At 40.5% G+C, this 19,398-nt stretch overlaps 1 protein-coding gene and 1 long non-coding RNA gene across 2 annotated transcripts in view; both read left to right on the top strand.

Moving 5' to 3' along the window:
• Positions 1-1,103: 1,103 nt before the first annotated feature.
• Positions 1,104-6,274, top strand: LOC131561571 (uncharacterized). The gene is made up of 4 exons (XR_009275088.1): positions 1,104-1,151; positions 4,436-4,582; positions 5,342-5,376; positions 6,017-6,274. It is a non-coding gene; the product is annotated as an uncharacterized LOC131561571 (long non-coding RNA).
• Positions 6,275-12,972: 6,698 nt separating this feature from the next.
• Positions 12,973-19,398, top strand: part of CABCOCO1 (ciliary associated calcium binding coiled-coil 1) — a 50,692-nt gene continuing 44,266 nt past the window's right edge. The window contains exon 1 of the mRNA XM_058810689.1: positions 12,973-12,990. Within this exon, the coding sequence (XP_058666672.1) occupies positions 12,973-12,990 (18 nt within the window). The remainder of the gene's footprint in view (positions 12,991-19,398) is intronic.

Here is a 19,398-nt window from a genome sequence, read left to right as displayed (position 1 = left end):
CAGCACGAATGTATTGCTCCCTACAGCTTTATCTCTACAAACATCTTTTTGCTCCCAGAGGGCACTTAAAAATCCATACTGGTAAAATAAAGAAATTACTCAGCTTTATAATTACAGCATCATTTAAGAATTTGTCTGCCTTTTGCCAAACGGGTTGAAATTTGATGGATTATTGCTAACAAACAATTTATCTCCAATAGTCAAAGAAAACCTATGAGCTAGTATTGCTTTAGTTTATACCCTGTGAACAAGGCTGTTGGAGTATCTGGTTTGCTGTTAGGCAGCTTGTCAAGCTCACAGTGATGGCCTGAGAGAGGGTTTTTGTGGCACAGGGGCTGCCATCACATGGTGCAGGATAGCAGCTCAATGTGCTGCTGCCACTTGAAGGTAAATACTTGATAGTAATAGGGTCATCTTTATCAAACCTTCCCTCATAGATGTGGGCAGAGGCATTTCCTGCCTACCAGACTAAGGGAGATGATGCAAGGGAGGGATGGGTTTAACATTTTCTGGAGCCTGAGGCCAAAAATTGCGTTCTTGTTAACTTGGCAACTGGTCATGTCTGCTGGCTGTTCTGCTGTGGTGTGTCACTGGTTCCTGCCAAGAAGGAGTGGTGTTGATAACTAGCAAAGCATTACAAAAGTGCCTGCTCCATGTCCATGTGGTCACAGGAAGGAGCTCAGCAGCATCCTGGGCTCAAGGCAGCCCTGCTGTGCCTGTCTGGGAGCCAGTGTGAACAGAACTAGAGCACACAGAGCCCTGATTCATTTTAGTGTGTGTAACACAGGCATGGCTGGAATACATGCACAGGCCTTTCTAACCCTTGGGAACTGAAACAAGGGGATGTCAGCTCAGTTCCCAATGGCTCTGGTTTGGTTATTCTGCAAATTGCTGTATTCATGTGTGGAGGGATAGCATGTAAGAAAATAAAGATAGTGCAGAAGGTGGTCCCACACCTGAGGAGTTGCAGCTGTACTCATCACCAGAGATTGGGAACAGGCCTGCCCTTAATAGGCCACAGCTGTGTCCAGTAAGAAGATGAGTGCTACAAAAGAGTGGGTTAGCTGGGTGAGGAGAGAGATGGAGTTTGTTGGTTGTACTGTGAAGGAGTCAGTGCTGTGAGGAGTTGACCATGAGGAATCATCAAGAAGGTATGGGAGCTTTGCAATAAGATGACAACATTCATGTATGGCAAGAAGTGTCTGGGAATTCCTATCACGTGAAGTGCACACAGACAATGTGTTTAATGCTTTTATCTTATTAACCTGTGACTGTTAGTCAGTGAACTATTTAAAGAGCTAAGTGCTATTTAACAATAAAGGACATTTCCTCGCCAGCTATTTGTCTTCAAAGAGTAGACATGGCTTATGGGCACAAAAAAGAATGAAAGGAATAAGCAAAAGTCTCTAATTCCTGGGTTGAAATTCCCTGGAGGTGTTTGTCCAAAGAAGGGAAATTCATATCCCCAGAGCTGATTCCTAAAGAGAATGTAAAACTGCATTACTTTTCTGTATTTATTATGTAAGATTCCACTAATCAGGATTTCCTGGATAAAGGAGTGTCAGCTAAATCTTAATTTTTGCTGGCTTCCCACAGAATAGTGCTTATTAAATCCAATAAATACCTCCTAAAAAAAAAAAACATATGCAATGCTAAAAGTATCATTCTTATTGTAGGAAAATAAGCTTTACAGCTTTACTTGTAGTTTATAAATATTAATAATTTTTAGTAGAACCTTGCGAACTTAAAAAATATTTAGAAAGTGTGTACAATTATTACATAATGAAATCAAGGGTTTGAAGGAAGTGGAGACAAATCCTGAAAGAAAATTTAAGTTTGCTTGTAAGGTTTTGATACATATCTTTAGTGATTTTTAAAAACATTTTGAAACATTAGTGTCTTGATGATATTGAAAATCTTGAGTGCCTAGTTTTATATGAAAATAATTTTTAAAAAACATTAGTGGCTTGATCAAAACCACAAAAAGTAGTGAGAACTTAAGAGCTGGAAATGAATGTTCTTATTTTCATTTTTTAAATTACTCTGCTGTAACCAGCCTGTGTGCTTTGGACTGACTTTGCTTCAGCTTTATTTACTCCATAAATATACAGATGTTGTGATATGCTAGTAGGTCCAGCTTGGAATATTCAGTGAAATATCACTATGGAGTCTGTGGGTGATGATGAGACATCACAGACCTCACTGGACCTTTTGCATCCAAGTTAGCTAAAAAGCCAACTCCAGCAGCAAGCTCATGTCTCCTGCTCCTGCTTTGAATTTTTGGGGATAGAGGCTACAGTAGCACCTAGATAAAAACAACTGAAACTATAGAGAAACTGCAGTAGCACCAAAGAGTTGTCAGTGGCTGTGGCTACAGATCTGCAGTGGGAAGTGGGAATGGGACAGGTGTCCTACAAAAGCCCAATTACTTCTTCAAATGTTCTATTGTAAGGTAGTCAGAATAATAAAAGGTATGCAAAAAATTCTGGTGTTGGAACAACTTGGAATTCCTTTAGCATACAACTGCCCTTCTAGGGAACGATTTGGGTGCAACAATGTGGATTCTGCTGCACCAAGGTGAGACAGGTTTATTGATGAGAGGCAACTGGAGGACTCTTGATGAGTAAGTAAGTACATCTGTCCCTACTACATAGGCTGTGAAGGCCAGAGTTAAAAAAAAATCCCAACAGTTCTCAGCAGACCTGAAGTCATTCCAGAGTGAGTAGCAGCCTACTGCTTCTTGCATTCCATCTTTCCTTAAATGGCAGATGGAGAGTATGGGAAATATTGTGACTGCATGAAGTAAACCCAGGTGTACCAAACGGACCATGTGGCAGCTTGTTTGAGAGGTCAGTTCTGGGAGCTGGTGGAAGGAGTCACATCTTGCCTGGTGTCACCGGCTGGCATGGGGCTGCATGTCCTGTGAGCAATCCTGGAGTGGTACAATGACAGAAGCGGTGCCAGGAGAGCTCACACAGCTGAAGGCTGGGAGGATGAAGGGGTTGTTAGTCAGCCCCGAGCCAGCCGCCCTCCGAGCGGCCAAAGCAGCTTCAGTGCTGCTGCCAAGGCACTTGAGGGGTGCACACAGCTCTTTGGAGACCCTGCTTACTGCTGGGGAGCGATGCTGGAGGAGCTCTTACACCTTGTTCCCTGGCATCTGCTGGTGCCACAGCTCTGCTGAACTCTCTCAAACTGTGCTTCAATCCATTTAAATCCTTTGTGTCTTATGGTGGCACAGGCACTGTGAAGTGAGGGATGCTCACAGGAATGTCTGAGCTGCCCCAGCTGGGCCAGCAGACTGAGATGTGGGGCATCAGTTTCTACCTAGGAGTGGAAGCACGGCCCTCCTGAAATTACAAAAAGCTTGGTGGTCTTACAGTGTGTTTACATACATTTAAAATAGAATGAATCAAATGGAAGTAAAAGATAAAGAGAACAAATGTGGACTTCATGAAGATTTATAACATGTCAAAACTAGGGAGAAAAATTCACAGTAATGATCTAGCAGATGAAAATAAGTTACTTTGCATTACTAATGGACAGTTTATATTGCAAAGCCACTGTCCCATATTGCACACATTATAAAACCTCCTTGCTATCTCAAATAGATAAATAACATTAGCACAAAGCCAAGAAGATTTATAGCATGCATGAATCTCTCTCCATTACTCTTTTCCGACTAAGTTTCTGTAACTCTTTCTGTTGCATATGAGTCACTTCAGTGACCAAGCTAATTCATGGATTAACTCCCTTGGCTCTAGTGGAAGTACTCCAAAGATGATTTTGAGGTGTACACTAAAAAAGGTCATACAGTGAGTAAATGGATGTTATAAAACAAAGTGCTCGTGCTATTTGGCAATGGCATCATCCCATCTACCCCAGAGCAAGTGGATTGTTCCCAGCCTCTGTTACGGATCTCTATTACAGACAAGTAATTTATTTTCTTTTTCTATCTATTGTTTGTGTACTAAAGCAATTAGCTCATTGGAAACTAATTTTCCTTTCATCTGGGGACAAATGCTATTTTTGCTTATGTTTTTATAGTTACTCCCTAATTTGACTTTGGTCATTCTGGTAGAAATGTACTGTTGGACTGTCTGTCACCTATGGCCCATCTTATGCCTCCCAACACTCAGAAAGTATATAGGTAATTTTATAGATATTTAATAGACAAGAGGATTTCAAATTCTGTCTTGTCTAGAAAATTCTAGTTTAGAGTTTAGAGTGCTTGCCTTTTGGGAATGATCCTTGCATATTCACATCCCAGATGTTCCTTCTGGTAGAAACCTGAGTGTTGCTTGGTGGACTGTGCATCTAAATGGACTTTCTGTTGTGGGTGGAGGTTACATCAGTGCACTGATGGTTTTGTATGGGCCTGGGTCTGCTGCAACAAGCTGTTATATTTCTCCCTAACATGTGTTTCACATCAATGCAGAATTAGCACATCATCACACAAATGATCAATGCTGGGTTCAGTCCAGGAAGGAACGAAATGTAAAAGGAAACTGCGTGTGCACGAGTTCAGATTTTTAAATGGGAGCTGCTGCTAAAGGCTCATAGAAAAATCCTGGCACATATTGAGGTAAGAAAAATGTATTTACAGTTTCAGATCAAATTTCTCCAGAGTTCTTAGAAGCATTAATCAAGATTTAAGAAAAAAGCCTAAGTTGTGTTAATTATGCATGTGTAATGGTCTGGGAAATGTGGAAAATCTTAAAGTGATGAGAAAAGAGTTTGATGTCCTATTTAATATTTAAGTTCATTGACACCTCCTGCCCCCAAAATTAACAGAAAGCTAAACTGTGCCTGAGCTTTTTAAAATGCATATGGACTGACACTAAGTATGAACAGTCTTAAAGGAATAAAACTGAGAAAATGGCAAGCAATCAGAAAAAAAAGTTACATTGCATGCCTAACTATTGTATCTATAGTGGCCACTACTACTGCCATTATAATACACAAGAGAATTTGAAAGCATTTAGATTTGCCTTTTCAGCTGACAATCTGCCACAGGTGCTGTGCCATTATAAATAACTATTCAGCTGTTATGTGTTATTGTCTAAATCACCATTTTTAACCTGAAGTATAAGCTGCACAACCCATAGATCAAATCTAAGAAATTGGCTCTTGTTTGCAATGTAGTTATTTTAAAGGAAGAAAATACCCAGTAAATCAAACTCACAAAGAATTTTAATTACGCTACTTGTTCCTAGGAGCAGTATTACAGTTTTACATTCCGACACTGTGTGCATGGGAAATGTAATACACAACACCTGTTAACAATACATACTCTGATGAATGCTAAAAATTGGTGTCTGTTTTTTTTTTTTTAATTATATAGGGTGGAGAGAAAGAAGATTGAGTCCATTTTTTTCTGTAAGTAGACAAAAAGTATCTATTTAGTATAATGATTTATGTTTTACCATCAGATGAAATCATACAGGGAATTTTTTGGTCTAATACAGAAATAATTATGGTTGTTCTATCATTATTACATGAGTGATAGCAGGATTTATGCATAGCAGCAAAAGGTGTAGGTAGCACTGGAAAAATTGTTTTCATTATAATTCCCTACTTGCAGCCTCTGATTTTAATTCTTATTTGGCACCAAAAATATACATGGTTGAGTTCAACGTAAAAAATGCTTTATTTGGATTGTATTTAATTTCTCTGTATTTTCAACAAAACTTTTCACTGTGGCTGTGAGAAAAATATTTCTCTGGTATGTATATAAAACATTCAGTTACAGTTAATATTTTGAAATGCAGCAGAGGCAGTGAAAATTTAAATAGTCATTTATCAAGAGTAATGTCTGGCTTGGGTAACATGCAAAAGGTAGTTACCAAGAAGGAACGTGTGATCCATGTGCTAGTGTAAAAGCAAGAGGTAGAAGAAAAATTACATTGTGTGTGATAAACCCAGGAAATAAAACTTTGAGTCAGTTTTGTGTAGGAAAACCTATAATCGTCTTTTGAAGCTTAGTCTGGTTTTGGAGCTTGATCTTCTTTTCATCAAGGCGAGTTTGAAAATTTACATCGGAGGAAGCAAAGAGGCAGAAATCAGAGCTGAAAGAGCATCCCGATCCTCCATTTTGGGGACTTTCCATTTTTGCTGCAGCTGAGTTTTAACTGCAAGTGTTATAAATAAGTAATGGCTCAGTCCTCCCATCCTGGCTCTGGCTGAGCTCCCGTGGCTTTGCCTGTGGATGGCTGAGCTGCTGCCCTGCTCAGGTGGCCGCAGTGCTGAGGCAGGGGAGCCCTGACAAGGACGGCAGTGGGCGGGTGCAGCGCTGCTTCCCAGCGCACAAAAAGGTTGAACAGAACAACTGGAGATATTATTACCCAGGCAGCCTAACAAAGCCGTGTGCTTCTGAAGACAAATGTTTTCACTGCAGGGTTCCCAGGAAACAAAGGGAGTCGTGGCCTTTACAAAGTACTCAAGTGGCAGAAATACTTGTATACAAAGTCTGACTCACAGCTCATGTAAAGAATATGACAAACTTCTTAGTCTAATTCATTAACTCTAAATAATGTCCTTTCAAATGCCATCCCCAGAAGCAGTTTCTATTGGAGCTATTTTTTATCCTTTTGCCACAGATTGTTTTAAAAGAATTATGGGAAATGACAGCTGTAGAACTAAAGTTCAATTTTTCACAGATGAAACTACAAAATGCATGGAGTAATGTAATCCAGTCAGACAAGTGAGTAAATTATATCTTGGTTGCAACAACGCACCACTTGCTGAATATCAATAAGGATATGTTTCCTTCTTTGGAGTAAAAATATTTGCTGTTAATGTAAACGGTTCTGAATGTCCCTGGCAGTATAGGCACAGATGCCAAACAGCATTAAAACTGAGCAGAATCTCATATGTTTTGTTTGTGAGGAAGAGGAAGACGGCGTTCACAGATGTTAAAACAAGGAAGATGATTCCTTTTACATTGCTTTACCATAATGAAACTCCATTAACTTCTATCATCGTCTTTCAAATTTCAAGTAAATGAGAAAAGCATAAGCTCCAGTTCAAGGAACACTGTCAAACAGTGCACTCAGTATTTTCATTCTCCTTCTAAATTTCCTAGGATAAGTGTGTGGGTAACTCTGCTCCCTGTGTACCAAAATACCCCTATTCTCCATAACCCAAGTCACAAGTGTCAGCAGAGTATATGAGAGCTGTGCCACATCTTTCTCTTCCTTTGAATTTTGAGTTCCAAGATACTGAGCTCAAGAATGGGTTAGAATAATCAGCTTTCCATTCTAAACAGGCTAATTCTCCCTCATCTAAATCAATAAATTACATTAATAAATACCTTATGGAAATATTTGACCCCTGTTCTAGAAGAAACCCATAATGTTCTATATGACATCACATGCAGAGCTCATGTGCAGTTAAAGTGATATTCTTAGCACAAATATATGTGCTGGCCTTGGATCCTCTGCTCAATGACTTTTTATTTTTACAAGAAGTAATATACTTAAGCTCTCTAGAGCTCTGTGAATTCATTTTTTGCATGCAACTACATAATCTTTTTGGAGTGAATATGGACATTAACTCCTCCTTGCAGCTCTCTGTAAACATAGGCTTGCATAGCAGATATTTCAAATTCAGAATCTAGGAAGGAAAGTGCTCCCAGGACTGACTACTGAGTTATATACCATTTTATTTTAATGTACTTTGCCAAGATGAGTCCATAACCTCAAATGAGTCAGGGAAATAAAGGGGAAGGGCAATAACAAACAGCTTCATCGTAATTTTAACCCTATTGCCTAGTGATCACAAAATAAGCTTTATGCTTACATATTTAAGGAGACCACATGGACACGTTCTTCTTGAACATGCTCATCCACTCCTTGGGATTTGTACTCTGTGTTTCCAAGTACACAAGGAGAAGACACGTGATCCACTTTGTTGCTTAGATCTGGTGGCAGGGATACATAGGATGTATTGCCAAACTGCAGAGTGACACATTTCACTCTCTTGGACAGGCCTCTTTCTGTAAAATGGAGACTCATTTGCCATACTGACTCTCCAGGTGTTGCTGCTGTGGGATCCTAGTCCAAGACATCACTTAAATATGATGTAATTATGTCCCAGTAATTCAGGCTTGCCAGTCCTTATTAAATAACTAAAGAAATATTGAAACACCTTGGAAGCTGTTTGTGTAGTCCAGCAAACAAACAATTCACAAATAAACAAAAAATACAGTTAGCTTTAGTATACAAGACAAGTCAAGTCTTGAGTAACTAGTCTCTCTATTAAAATCCTCCTGTAATTTCAGCTGGATGTATTTTTTCACTTGCTGCCCTAAATTGTTATATGTTATTCTAAAAGCTGGTTAACATCACATGGAGAAGTTGGCAAAAAATCAATAGAGCTTCACAACAAAGGCATGAAAGGAGTAAAATATGAAACCTATGAAAGAAATTATGTTCCCATTTGGGGGCAAAAGGGCAGGGACAATGGAATCAGTGAATTTATATTTTTTCTGTAGATTTTGCTGTGTTACTAAGATGTAATACTTCACGTAGTTGTGTCTTTCTATCTTCTTTGGTCTGCCAACAGAATGAAATAGCAGTTCAAATGGAAAAGTCAAGTTTTGTCTATCAAAATGAAATTTCAAGAGAGTTTTCCCAGGAGATTAATGTCTCATCTTTCTCATGGAGTGAAATATCCTCCAGTTCCTGTGAACTTGCCAAGATTAGCAGTAGTTTATGTCTTTAGAAAAGATACAGAGTAGATGGGAATCTGAGCTGAAGTGGCTGTCTGAAGAGAGAATATATGCGTGTGTATTATATAGTACCAATACTTGAGTATGTGTTTAATATGTAACATTTTATATAGAATATGAATATACATACTCCTGTATTTTACAAGTATTATTTCTATTTGCAATTATAACTCGTTAAATTATTCTTTCTGGTGATTTTCATCGCTACGTTAATTAGCAAATGCTGTACTGCACAACATGTCCTCCTGAAGAATGCAGCTCTCTGCCAATGAAACAATTCTCTCATCAAACCCAAAACCCTACACTAACCTTATGATAAATTATTTGTCCATTGTCACCATGTACTCATGGCTGTATAAGACTTAGGGGACTTATAGTCATTCAATGGGCTCTTCTTTTTGTCTCTTTTCTTGAATTTGGGACTTCTGAGTGGATTGTTCTGGTTTGAATAATAACTATGAGGAGTTCTTGAGTTGTAGAGATTTTAGGTTTTGTTTCATCAATTGATGACCTTGAGGGTAGGTAGTTTGAAATAGCTATGCTCTAAATTATCCATATTGCTTTATCTTATGCATCAGGTGTCATAGTTTAGGTTTTTGTACTAAGAGATGTTTAGAGGGGAGAAAAACCTAAGCTTTCTTAGTTCACACTGATGGTGAACTGCAATGTTATACACACATTTACATTATTTCTACAGTTTAATACAAGTAAGGAGGTGTCTTGAACTACTGGATTAAATAAATTCCTATTTCTGCTTGAAGTTCTTGTTGGCAGGAAAAAGTACAGGTCCCCTGGAGATGGGTTACATGTTCTTATAAGTCTTTTCTATCTAATTTTTAGGATTTCTATGAACTCAATTCAGTTTCTTGGCAATAGATATAGCAGTCTTCTGGCTATGATCAAGAAGAGAATCAATCTAAAATTTGCTTTTATCCTACATTGAGCCACTTCTCTTTATGATGAGAAGATAATGGAATCATTGATAGAATACAAATTTTACTACTTTCATTTCTTTGTATGCATATTGTTTTGAATAATTGAAAAGTTATGATTTGCTCCATTTAACTTGGAATTTGTTGCTGGGCAGAGTACTAACTTTACAAGTCTCAAAATCACTGTCAAATCACATGGAAACTTTGCCTACCTATTAATTATACAGGCACAGAGAGGTACTGAGCTGGATTGTGTTGACAGTGAGCAAAAAAGAAGCAGCATCTGTCCCCAAGTAACTCAGAACTCTGTCTATCCTGCTGCTGATACACCAGTTATCCTCTCATACCTGTATCTCATTTTAATTGGATACTGCCTGAGAAATGGCAGAATTATCTTTTTGTTTTAAAAACAAGTTTCCCTGACAACCTGGGATTTATGTTTTTCATTTCCTAGTACATAATCATGTCCAGAATTTTTTTCTGAAGGTGTGTATCTATATATGTAAAACAGAAGAACATTACCTAGAGGGAATGCTGTTCCCTGGATAGAATATCTGCAAAGAATGTTATAACGGAGCCAGGAGGGGATGATTAATTACTGTGTTAATGCACTTATGCACAGTAATGCAGGGCTCTTTATTAAGAGTCACATAGCGCTAATGTCCTGTTGCTTTCACAAATTACCCGTTTGTTACTGGGAGGGTCAAACCCAAATACTGTGTGCAAGTCCTCCACATATGCCTGTGGTTTCTTCTCAATTCTTGTATCACAGGGCATGAGTATAAGCAATTTGTTGTCATAAGGGCTGGCAGCCAGAAGAGCTATATGTCCATCTGATGTTGATGTAACAAGCAAGGCTCTGCTAGGAATTTCTGTCTGCTTTTCATCCTGAATTTGCCTATGGCTAACTACTCTGCTTGGTGATGCTTAACTAAAAGTGACTGGAAACGTGTTTGCAATTGAACATTTTTATAGGATCTCTGTCAATAGGAGGATGTTTTGTGGGCCTGTTTTTTGTTACAAAACCTTTGCTTTGTAAAAGGCAACTTCTGAAAATTCATTCCTTTTTCTTAAATTAATACGCTTCATTTACTCCTGAAATGCCAGGATCTCTGTGATGAGTAACAAAATCAGACTGAATCACCTTGGCTACTAAAACTTTGGAAGGTTTGCTGGAATATTTTGGAGCACTTGCAGCTGCTGGATGTGTTTCAATTGCAGGTGGCCTGTACTATCAAAGCTTTGCTTACAGCTGTGACCTTTATTCCCTTTTTGACAAGGACTTGTGTGATGCAGGAGAACCTGCTCCCTGCCCAAAAGATGGAGTATCATGATGAAGAGGAAAGTATTTTTAAAAAGATAGCTGTGTAGTTCACTGTACAGAGAGCAGTGTGGAATTGCTATATTGGTGATGCTTCAGTGCATAATTAGCAAAATGAAAATTTGGCAACTTGAAGAAAATTAAGGGGAACAACCAGCTCTTTGCCCAGCCCCTGCCAGGACTGAGTGTTAGTGGGCTGTGTGGTGGTTATCTTGTACAGGCTAGAGGTGACCTAGGCACCATGAGCTAAAGAGCTTTAATCGAAGAGAGACAATAAAGAAGTGTGCCTTCCACGATGCTCATGTTCTGAGTGACACCAGTCTTGGCAGAGCCTCTCCCAAACCTTAGCTCTGATTGCTTCTCAGACAAATAGAAGAGCACTTACGGTGTAAAGCCAGACTTTCAAATATGTTCTGCTTAAATGACATATTTTAAATATTAAATAACAGACACTTTCAGGAAACCTTTACATCTAACACAACTGCACCAGCGGAGAAGGAGCTCTGCTGTTCTCTAACCTGGGTCTGTTTGATGATTAGAAATCATATGAAAATCTACCATGGCTACCTGTAGTAGGAAAGGACTCCGTCAGCATTTTAAGTTTAGTATTTCTGTGTTGCACTTAAAAGTTTTGCATTTGAAGGAAATCAAAAGCCACCTTAAATATTTACATACACATGAATGTGGTTTTGTAAACATGAAGGATCCACATGAAATTAGATGGCATGGTTTGATGCAACTGTTGAATCCTTTTTTCTGTTTCTAAGCCTTCTGAAACCAACTATCTAAAAATCTAAATTGAAAAGTAGGAAGTTTAGGAGCTCACAACTGGAAATGTGGTTTGAGCTTCAATCAGCACTCAGCTTCAATCACCTGCTCAGTTCAGGTTTTGTGTAAGAGAGAATTCAATCTTTTTATATTGAGAAACAGAATTAGCTCTTTCTAAAGGCTTTAAGCCCCCCAAGTCTTTTACATTGAAAATGTTCATGGAAGTCAATGGGCATTTTCAGTTCCAGAGGAGTGCAGGGTTAAGTCAAGAATCTACCTGTTACCAACTAGATAACATAATAATGAATGTACACAATCTTGCATTGCATCCACTTAATTCCTCAGTTTTAACACCTTACTATGTGCAGTGCTTGCAGCTCTGAATAATGTTCTTATTTGGTTAGATTTATATACACTGTAAAAGGGGCAGTAACACAGCTGTGCAGCTATCAGCCACAGAGCACAGCACAAATTGTAGGAATTCTCAGTGTGGGCTCTATTTCTTTAAATTCACAGTGTGGGCTCTATTTCTTTAAAATACTATGAATAATTCTACAAAACACTGCAGGATCCAGCTCTCTGAACCTCAAAGATTTCTGACTCCTTTTGGAAGTGCGATTGGTCTACCTGTGTCAGTGAGGGTCAGGGTGTTTGAACAGAACAGGAGCTACAGACGTGTTGAATCTCGCACTATACATCACAACCTTAGTGGGTAATGGGCATGTTCTTGTCTCCTGTGCCTCAGCTAGGACACAGGTACTGTACTTTGTGGTTTGCACATTTTAAGAAACTGCGGATGACAAACTTCTGAAGGTGGCAAACTGCTCCAAAGCAGTGGCACAGCCTGAAAGAGCTGCAGAAAATCCCGGGAGGCCTTTGCTTTATGTGAGGCACTGCAAGGAAGTTGTTTTGTCATACCAACTCCCTCAGCACATCCATAAACTTTGCAAAGTAAATTACTTCTTTCTTTGTTCTCATTACTGTTCACCTACCAAATGCTTGCATTTTATTTGATATTGCGGGTAAATGCTATTACTCTGAATTACTGTTGTTGCGTGCAATAGGTGACGGGGAAAATGTTTCGATGTAGTTTTAGTTCGCTACTGTTCCGAGTTCGTTAAATAGAAACGGCACGCGCTGGGCCCGGCCGCGCGGCCGTGAGGGGCGGGCCGGGCTCTGAGGGCAGCGCGGGCGGGGCGCCGTTAGGGGCGGGCCCGGCGGCCATGGCGGAGGGCGTGCAGGTACCGCCGGGGTGGGAGCGCTTTGTGGTAAATTGTCCGTGCTGAGCTGCACCAAGGGCCGCAAGGATGGTGAGGGGTCTGGAGCATCTCGCTTGTGACGAGAGACTGCGGCAGCTGGGCCTGTTTAGTCTGGAGGAGATTGAGAGGGGTTTTATCAATATATGTCTCAAAGGTTAGGAGGATGGTGCCGGCCTCTTTTCAGTAGTGCCCGGTGACAGGAGGAGCAAGGGCCATAAACCACAACAGAGAAATTTCCACCTCAATATGAGGAAGAGCTTCTTCATGAAGAGGGTGGCAGAGCACTGGAACGGGCCGCCCAAGGAGGTTGTGGAGTCTCCATCTCTGGAGAGAGGCATTTGGAGACATTGCAAACCCCTCTGGACACGTTCCTTTGTCACTTGCTCTGGGTGACCCTATCTCGGCTGGGGGATGGACTGTATTACCTCCACAGGTCCCTGCCAACCCTTACAATTCTTTGTAGAAAAGAGTGTGGCGTTAAAAAAGCTGTGTGTCTGTAAATACGCATATGTACATATAAAAATACACCTGTCGTCACTTTCAGTTCCCGGTGTCAGTTTCCCAGTGTCAGTTTCCAGTGTCACTATCGTCACCCAGTCAGTTCAATGGAGAGACAGGGCCTGGCCCGGCAGCTCCTCCAGCAGAGACTGCGGAGCCTGGGCTGGCACAGCCCAGCCGGGTCTGTCCCTCGCACAGAGCTGCTGCTCGTGTGTGCCTGCTCCACCTCTGAGCTCCCACTGCCTCGCCAGCTTTCACTCGGTTATCGACCCTTCTTTATAAATGTATGGTTATTTCTTGGTATATTGGGTTTGTGTGGCTTCGGTCGTAGGGAGCTACAGGAGTGGTTTCTGCGAGAAGCTGCTGGAAGCTTTCCCATGTCCACTAGGGCCAATGCCAGCCAGCTCCAGGACACACCCACGGCTGGCCGAGGGTGACCTCACCAGACAGAGATCTGGGATAACAGCTTTAGGAGCGGGAGGAAGGAGGCCATACAACAGCAGCTGGAAGAGGGGGATGCAAATATAGCTGCAAACACCGAGGCCAGCAGAGAAGGGGAGGCAGGATGTGCTCCAGGTGCCAGAGCAGGTTTCCCCACAGCCCATGGTGACACAGCTGTGCCCCTGGGCCCATGGAGGTCACGGTGGAGGAGACACCCATGTTGGAGCAGTTCACGGTAGACTCCCTGGTGGGGGGCACCCCATGCTGGAGTAGAGTTAGAGTGTGAGGAGTCTTCCCTGAGGAAAGGAAGGGAATAAGGAGGCAGCAGGGTCAGATGCAACACGTGCTGAAATGGCTGCAAGCACTTTACCCCATCCCCCTGTACTCCTGGGGGGAACTGGTAGAGAAAATTGGGAGTGAAGTTGAGTCTGGGAAGAGAAGAGAGGTGTTTTGAAATGAAGTTTTTATTTTGCATTATTCTACTCTGATTTCATTGGTAACGAATTATTTTTCTGCCCAAACCAAGACCCTTTTGCTCATGACAGTAATTGGTCAGTGACCTTTCCCTGTCCTCACCTTTTCCCACAAGCCTTTTGTTACATTTCCTCTCCCCTGTTTGACTGAGGAAGGGGCTGGCAGAGAGGCTGTGGTCAGCTCCTGGGCATCCAGCCTGGGTCAAACCACTATAGTGGGCTTTTTTGTGGTGGTAGGAGTCTCCTAATTTTTGGTTGCTGAGGAAAAGGCCTGTGGTTTCCTTTTAAAGAGCACTGGGGCAGTAGAAGCAAGCTTACACTTTCCTTCCAGCAATATCACAGTTGTATTTCTCACCTTTCATTGCTTTATCTTGCTATCCTCTGGAGGATTTTACAAATCCACAGTGTTTGCATTAATATTTGCTTTATTTGCTTGTCTTTGGCCTCCTCCCTGTTTTTTTCCTGTTTCCTTTTTTTACTTGGTTGACAGAGGTGTGGTTTCTGACAGGCAACTCATTTCATGCTGCTTGTCAAGAGATATAAAATTCATTCCTCCCAAGAATGCATGAGGTATTGCATCAACTCAGAATTTCTCCCTCAAGCCTGTCTATGTAGTTGTAGCTACTATAAGATAATTTTCTTCTGCTTGAGCTGCTTTGTTGTCTCCACTGGCCAAGAAGTCGCCGTGACTGTTGTGGGAGTGATTAAGCGCCTTCAGCCGTGTCATGGTTGTGTCTTTGTCAGTACAAAAGCTCACCATTTAGGTTTCCTTAAATAAATAAACAAACCCTCTTTCCAGTGAAATGTGTTGCTAAGTATGCTAAATGCTTTATGAAAAATATATGCACCTTTCACAGAGCTCCGTTAGTGCTCTCTGTAAATATTTTGGCATTGGAGCAGCGTAACACTGGGGTAATGCAGTCAGATTGCAGTAAAAGGATACAGGCTGTGCTCTATGGGACACGACAGGCTGTCAGAAATATATTGTACATCTGGTTGAAATGTACCATTGAAATTTTTGTCGATTTTACTTCATGGCTTTATAAAAAGAATCTTTAGAGGAATTCAGTAAACTTTTTTTTCCACGTGTTTTCTGTTCCTCATGTATTGAAGCTTGTTCTACACACAGTAGCTTACCTTTGTGATATTTCTGTCTATCCTTTATGATTTGTTTTTAGTGGAAACCATGTGGAATTGTGTGTTTTTATGATTCTATAGTCCCTAGTTTTGGCTGAAGGTAGCTTAGCATGGTCCATATATAAGGTATAGGAATCACTATTCTGGTACTGTTTCTTTATATAATTTCTTACATTTTGAGACAATTCCTTTTATTTAAATTGAATATTTTTATAATTGCTACAGCTTGTAATGACTTTCAGCAGAAGGTCTGTTAGAAAATCTGAATACTGATCTTATCAAGTCTTGCTGCTGCTTTATTTTTAACCACATTTTTCTCGTAAGTAGTCTGCAGCTGTGAAAACATCAGTAAAATTTATTGTCATGATACGTTTGGTCAACCATAAATCATGATATATGGACTGTGACATTTTTGAAACATGTTTTGTTATTAAAAGGACACTATCATGTTTATAGTGTTCCTTGAAAGCTTTCTTTGCCCATAGGTTTTGTGTTTTGCATTTGACACATCTGCATATTTCCCTTTTGAAGGTAGTTGAAATTAGTGCTGCTATTTTTATTTCCTCATTTGTTTGATGACAAAAGAAATGTTTATGATTAAAAATAGCAACTATTGATCTTAACTTCCCATTGTGGGAGTGGACAAGTGGGGCCTTTTAAAAACAAGCAGGAACAGTGAATGTGTTTCTGTTTCTGCCTTAACTATTTGTGTAGAAAGCTTCAGGATTTTCTGCTGCTACTGAAGCATTTGACAGCTTGATAACAAAATGTGTATAATAATACAAATAACAGCCTGTGTTGCTGGTGTAGTTTGGTTGGGGTTTTTTTCATTCCCATTTTGATTAAAGTTGTAACTGATATACAGTGCTCTTCCAGGGTACATCTGCTGTGCTGTCAGCCCAGGCAGAGCAGCTGAGCTGGCTTTTCATGAGCTACTGGAAAGTTGAGTCCAGTGTGATTTCCCTGCTAGGGTGAGGACAGCAGGATCTTGGGTTCCGTGTGCTTTGAGTATTCGCTACACTTGGTGGGATTTGCTGTTCCCTGTGTATTATGTGTTTGGAAGCCATTTTGCAAAGCATGGTGGTGTATTGTCAAACAAATGCAAATGCTGTCTTCAACCACTGCAGAAGGCTCATCCCAAAGGACAAGCTTATTTTTCTTGAGGAATGCTGGTGCTCATTTCAGTTGCTGTGTTTCAGGGTTTGGCCACTCTGGAAAGGCCCTCACCAACACCCCAGGTAGTGGCGCATTTTTCCTAGCCAGGGGTGACTCAGTGCAGGTTTGAGGTTTTGAGAGTTCTTTCCCACCCCTGTAAACATGGATGTTTTTTGCAATTTGCTGTTTATCATGCTGCTGCTGCTATTTCCTGCTTCATGGCAGTGAAGAGACTGAGATTTAGAAAGATCTTACTTTTTGTTTTAGAATGTCTGGTTTGGTGTTTTTGATTTGATACTGTTAACAAGGGATGCCCACAGCATTTGGAGCAATGTATTGAACAGCCAGAAACATATTATGCATTCAGAACAGTTAAAAATCCTTCAAAGGAAAATAAAACCATAACAAATAATTCTCTACTAGCAGCCTGTATTTAAACAAGCAGTTTGCTGCTGGGAGTGGGTATTGGTAGGATTGGTCTCAGGAGTTTTTTCCTGACACATGAACAGCATTACTAGAATTAACTCACCTTGGATTACCTCAGTCAGTCACTGCAGTTAATACTAAAATGAACAGTAAATTCTTTGACACCAGTGAGCACATATGAAAATAATCTCCTGGTACTTTTAGTAGTGGTTAAAGAGACAAAAGTAATCAATCAAAATAATTGTAAGTTTTAGTCAGGTGTGTGTGTAGGTTCACCCCAAACAGAAACTGTCTATAAACACAGGATTGTTTAAATGATTTATGGACCTTCAATACTTTCTTAAATTACAGAAACATTGCTGATTTAAAAAAAAATTAAATCATGTGCTTTCTGTCCCATAGCTCCTAATCTGTCATTTGTGACACTATCTCTTATCTGATACCTGTGCTTGTTATGGTGGACAGTGGTGCCCAAACCCCATCTTATCATGAGCATTACCAAAACCAGTAATGCATTGGTGGGAATGTTGCTGCTGGGAATGTTGTTCCAGCCCCCGGGTAATGAAATGGATCTTGGGAAGCACTCACCTTGCCCTGTAAACTGTTCTGGTTTGATGTGCAGATTAGGGAGCCTTATCTGCAACTCTGAGTTAGTTACAGCAGCTGCCAATCTTTTCAGTTTAAACTGCAGCTTGTAAAATATTAGCATTTTGCCTTACTAACAATTGTCCCAGTAAGATGTTGAGTGACTGACCAGTCATAGGTAATTTATATAGTGGTGGTCACTGTAAATAATAAAGTATTCTATGTATTGAACATCCTAAGAGAAAGTGAGGGAGGAGCTTTAATTCTGTTTCCAAAACATTAATATCAGTTATTAATTTAATTCAGCCCCTACAGCTTCTAAAGAATCTCATGTTCAACGAGTTTTTCACCACTGCAGGAAAGCATTTATATTTTTTCTTCTTACTGAAATATGTCTTTCAATAATTGTATATTAGCAGGTAGTGCTGTTGTTTTTTCCCTGCAGCTTCAGTTAGAGCAGCATTACTGACTGTAGGAGTATTTTTTATGCTGTTTAAATTACTGCTAATAAAAGCAAACTAACATCGTGCTTTTAACCATGTGAAGGAAGCCTTCACTTATTTCATTCCTGTTCTTATGAGATAGTGTATCTGAGATTGACTTGTTTGCAGTTGGGAACAATAGTTTTTCTTATTGAGGTATATGTGAAAGTACTCAAGTACTTAATTAGAGGGGAGGAAATAGTCTGTCCACTGAATCAATGTTCTTTACAGCTCTCAGTCTTGTTTTGCCCCTCGTGTCTGTGGTGGTTCTTCAGCTAGTCCCAGGATTTCAGTACATCTTGTAGCTCAGCAGCAGCAGGGGGAGTAGTGTAGCTTTACTTGGGGGCTCTCCTTGTCCGGCGCTGGAGTGAGTTGCTCAGAGCAGTGCTGGTCAGGCTCAAAACTGTGTGTGTCAGGAACTGTGCATTGGTCTCCCTGCAGGAGCTGGGAGCAGGATTCTGCAGGCTTTGCCTTGCTGCACTTCTCTAAACCCCAGATCCTGCAGATGTACAAGTGTACCTGCTACAAGCAAATTGTGCCAGGGGTTTGTGTGGTCAGGCCAGAGCAGGAGGCTGGGAGGCATTTTGGGACTGGTTTGCTCTTGATCAGAGCTGGGCCAGCACCCAGTGCCCAGGAGGGCTTTGTCCAGTTTGCTCTTGAAAGCCTGCGAGGATGGAGATTCCTCTGCCTTTCTGGGTTATCTATTCTAGATACTGAAATATTTTCATACTGAAATATTTTTCTTTATCCTGCCCCATTGTGGATCCCCTTCCACTGGAGCACGCTCCCATGACCACTATCCCTTTTTCCCTGAAGTGCACCTCTCTGAAGGGGCTGCTTCATCTCACACCTCACTTTGTCATCTACATATTCTATTGTGAAACAGTTTTATGGGATTTATTCTACTGGTTTTTGCATTTCATAGATTTCTTACTGAATTTTCCTGTTTTTTTGAAGACCATTGCATTGTTAGTTCATACTCAGTTTGTTCTTCCCTAAACCATGTCCATCCTTCCTAGGAGCAGTAGTGTCAGATCCCTATTATTCTGTTGCAGCAAGCATCTTGGACCTTTGTTTGGCTAGGGGAAGGAGATAGTGTAGACAGTAAATTTGAAAATGCAATCAAGTACATGGTGGAGAGCAAATAACATAGTAATTTTCATGTATTCTCATAATATGTTTAGAAGAAAGTT

Source organism: Ammospiza caudacuta, chromosome 9 (assembly GCF_027887145.1).
Source record: "Ammospiza caudacuta isolate bAmmCau1 chromosome 9, bAmmCau1.pri, whole genome shotgun sequence".
Lineage (NCBI taxonomy): Eukaryota > Metazoa > Chordata > Aves > Passeriformes > Passerellidae > Ammospiza > Ammospiza caudacuta.
Note: the sequence above shows the minus strand (reverse complement) of the source record. Positions and strands in the feature narration are given on the sequence as shown.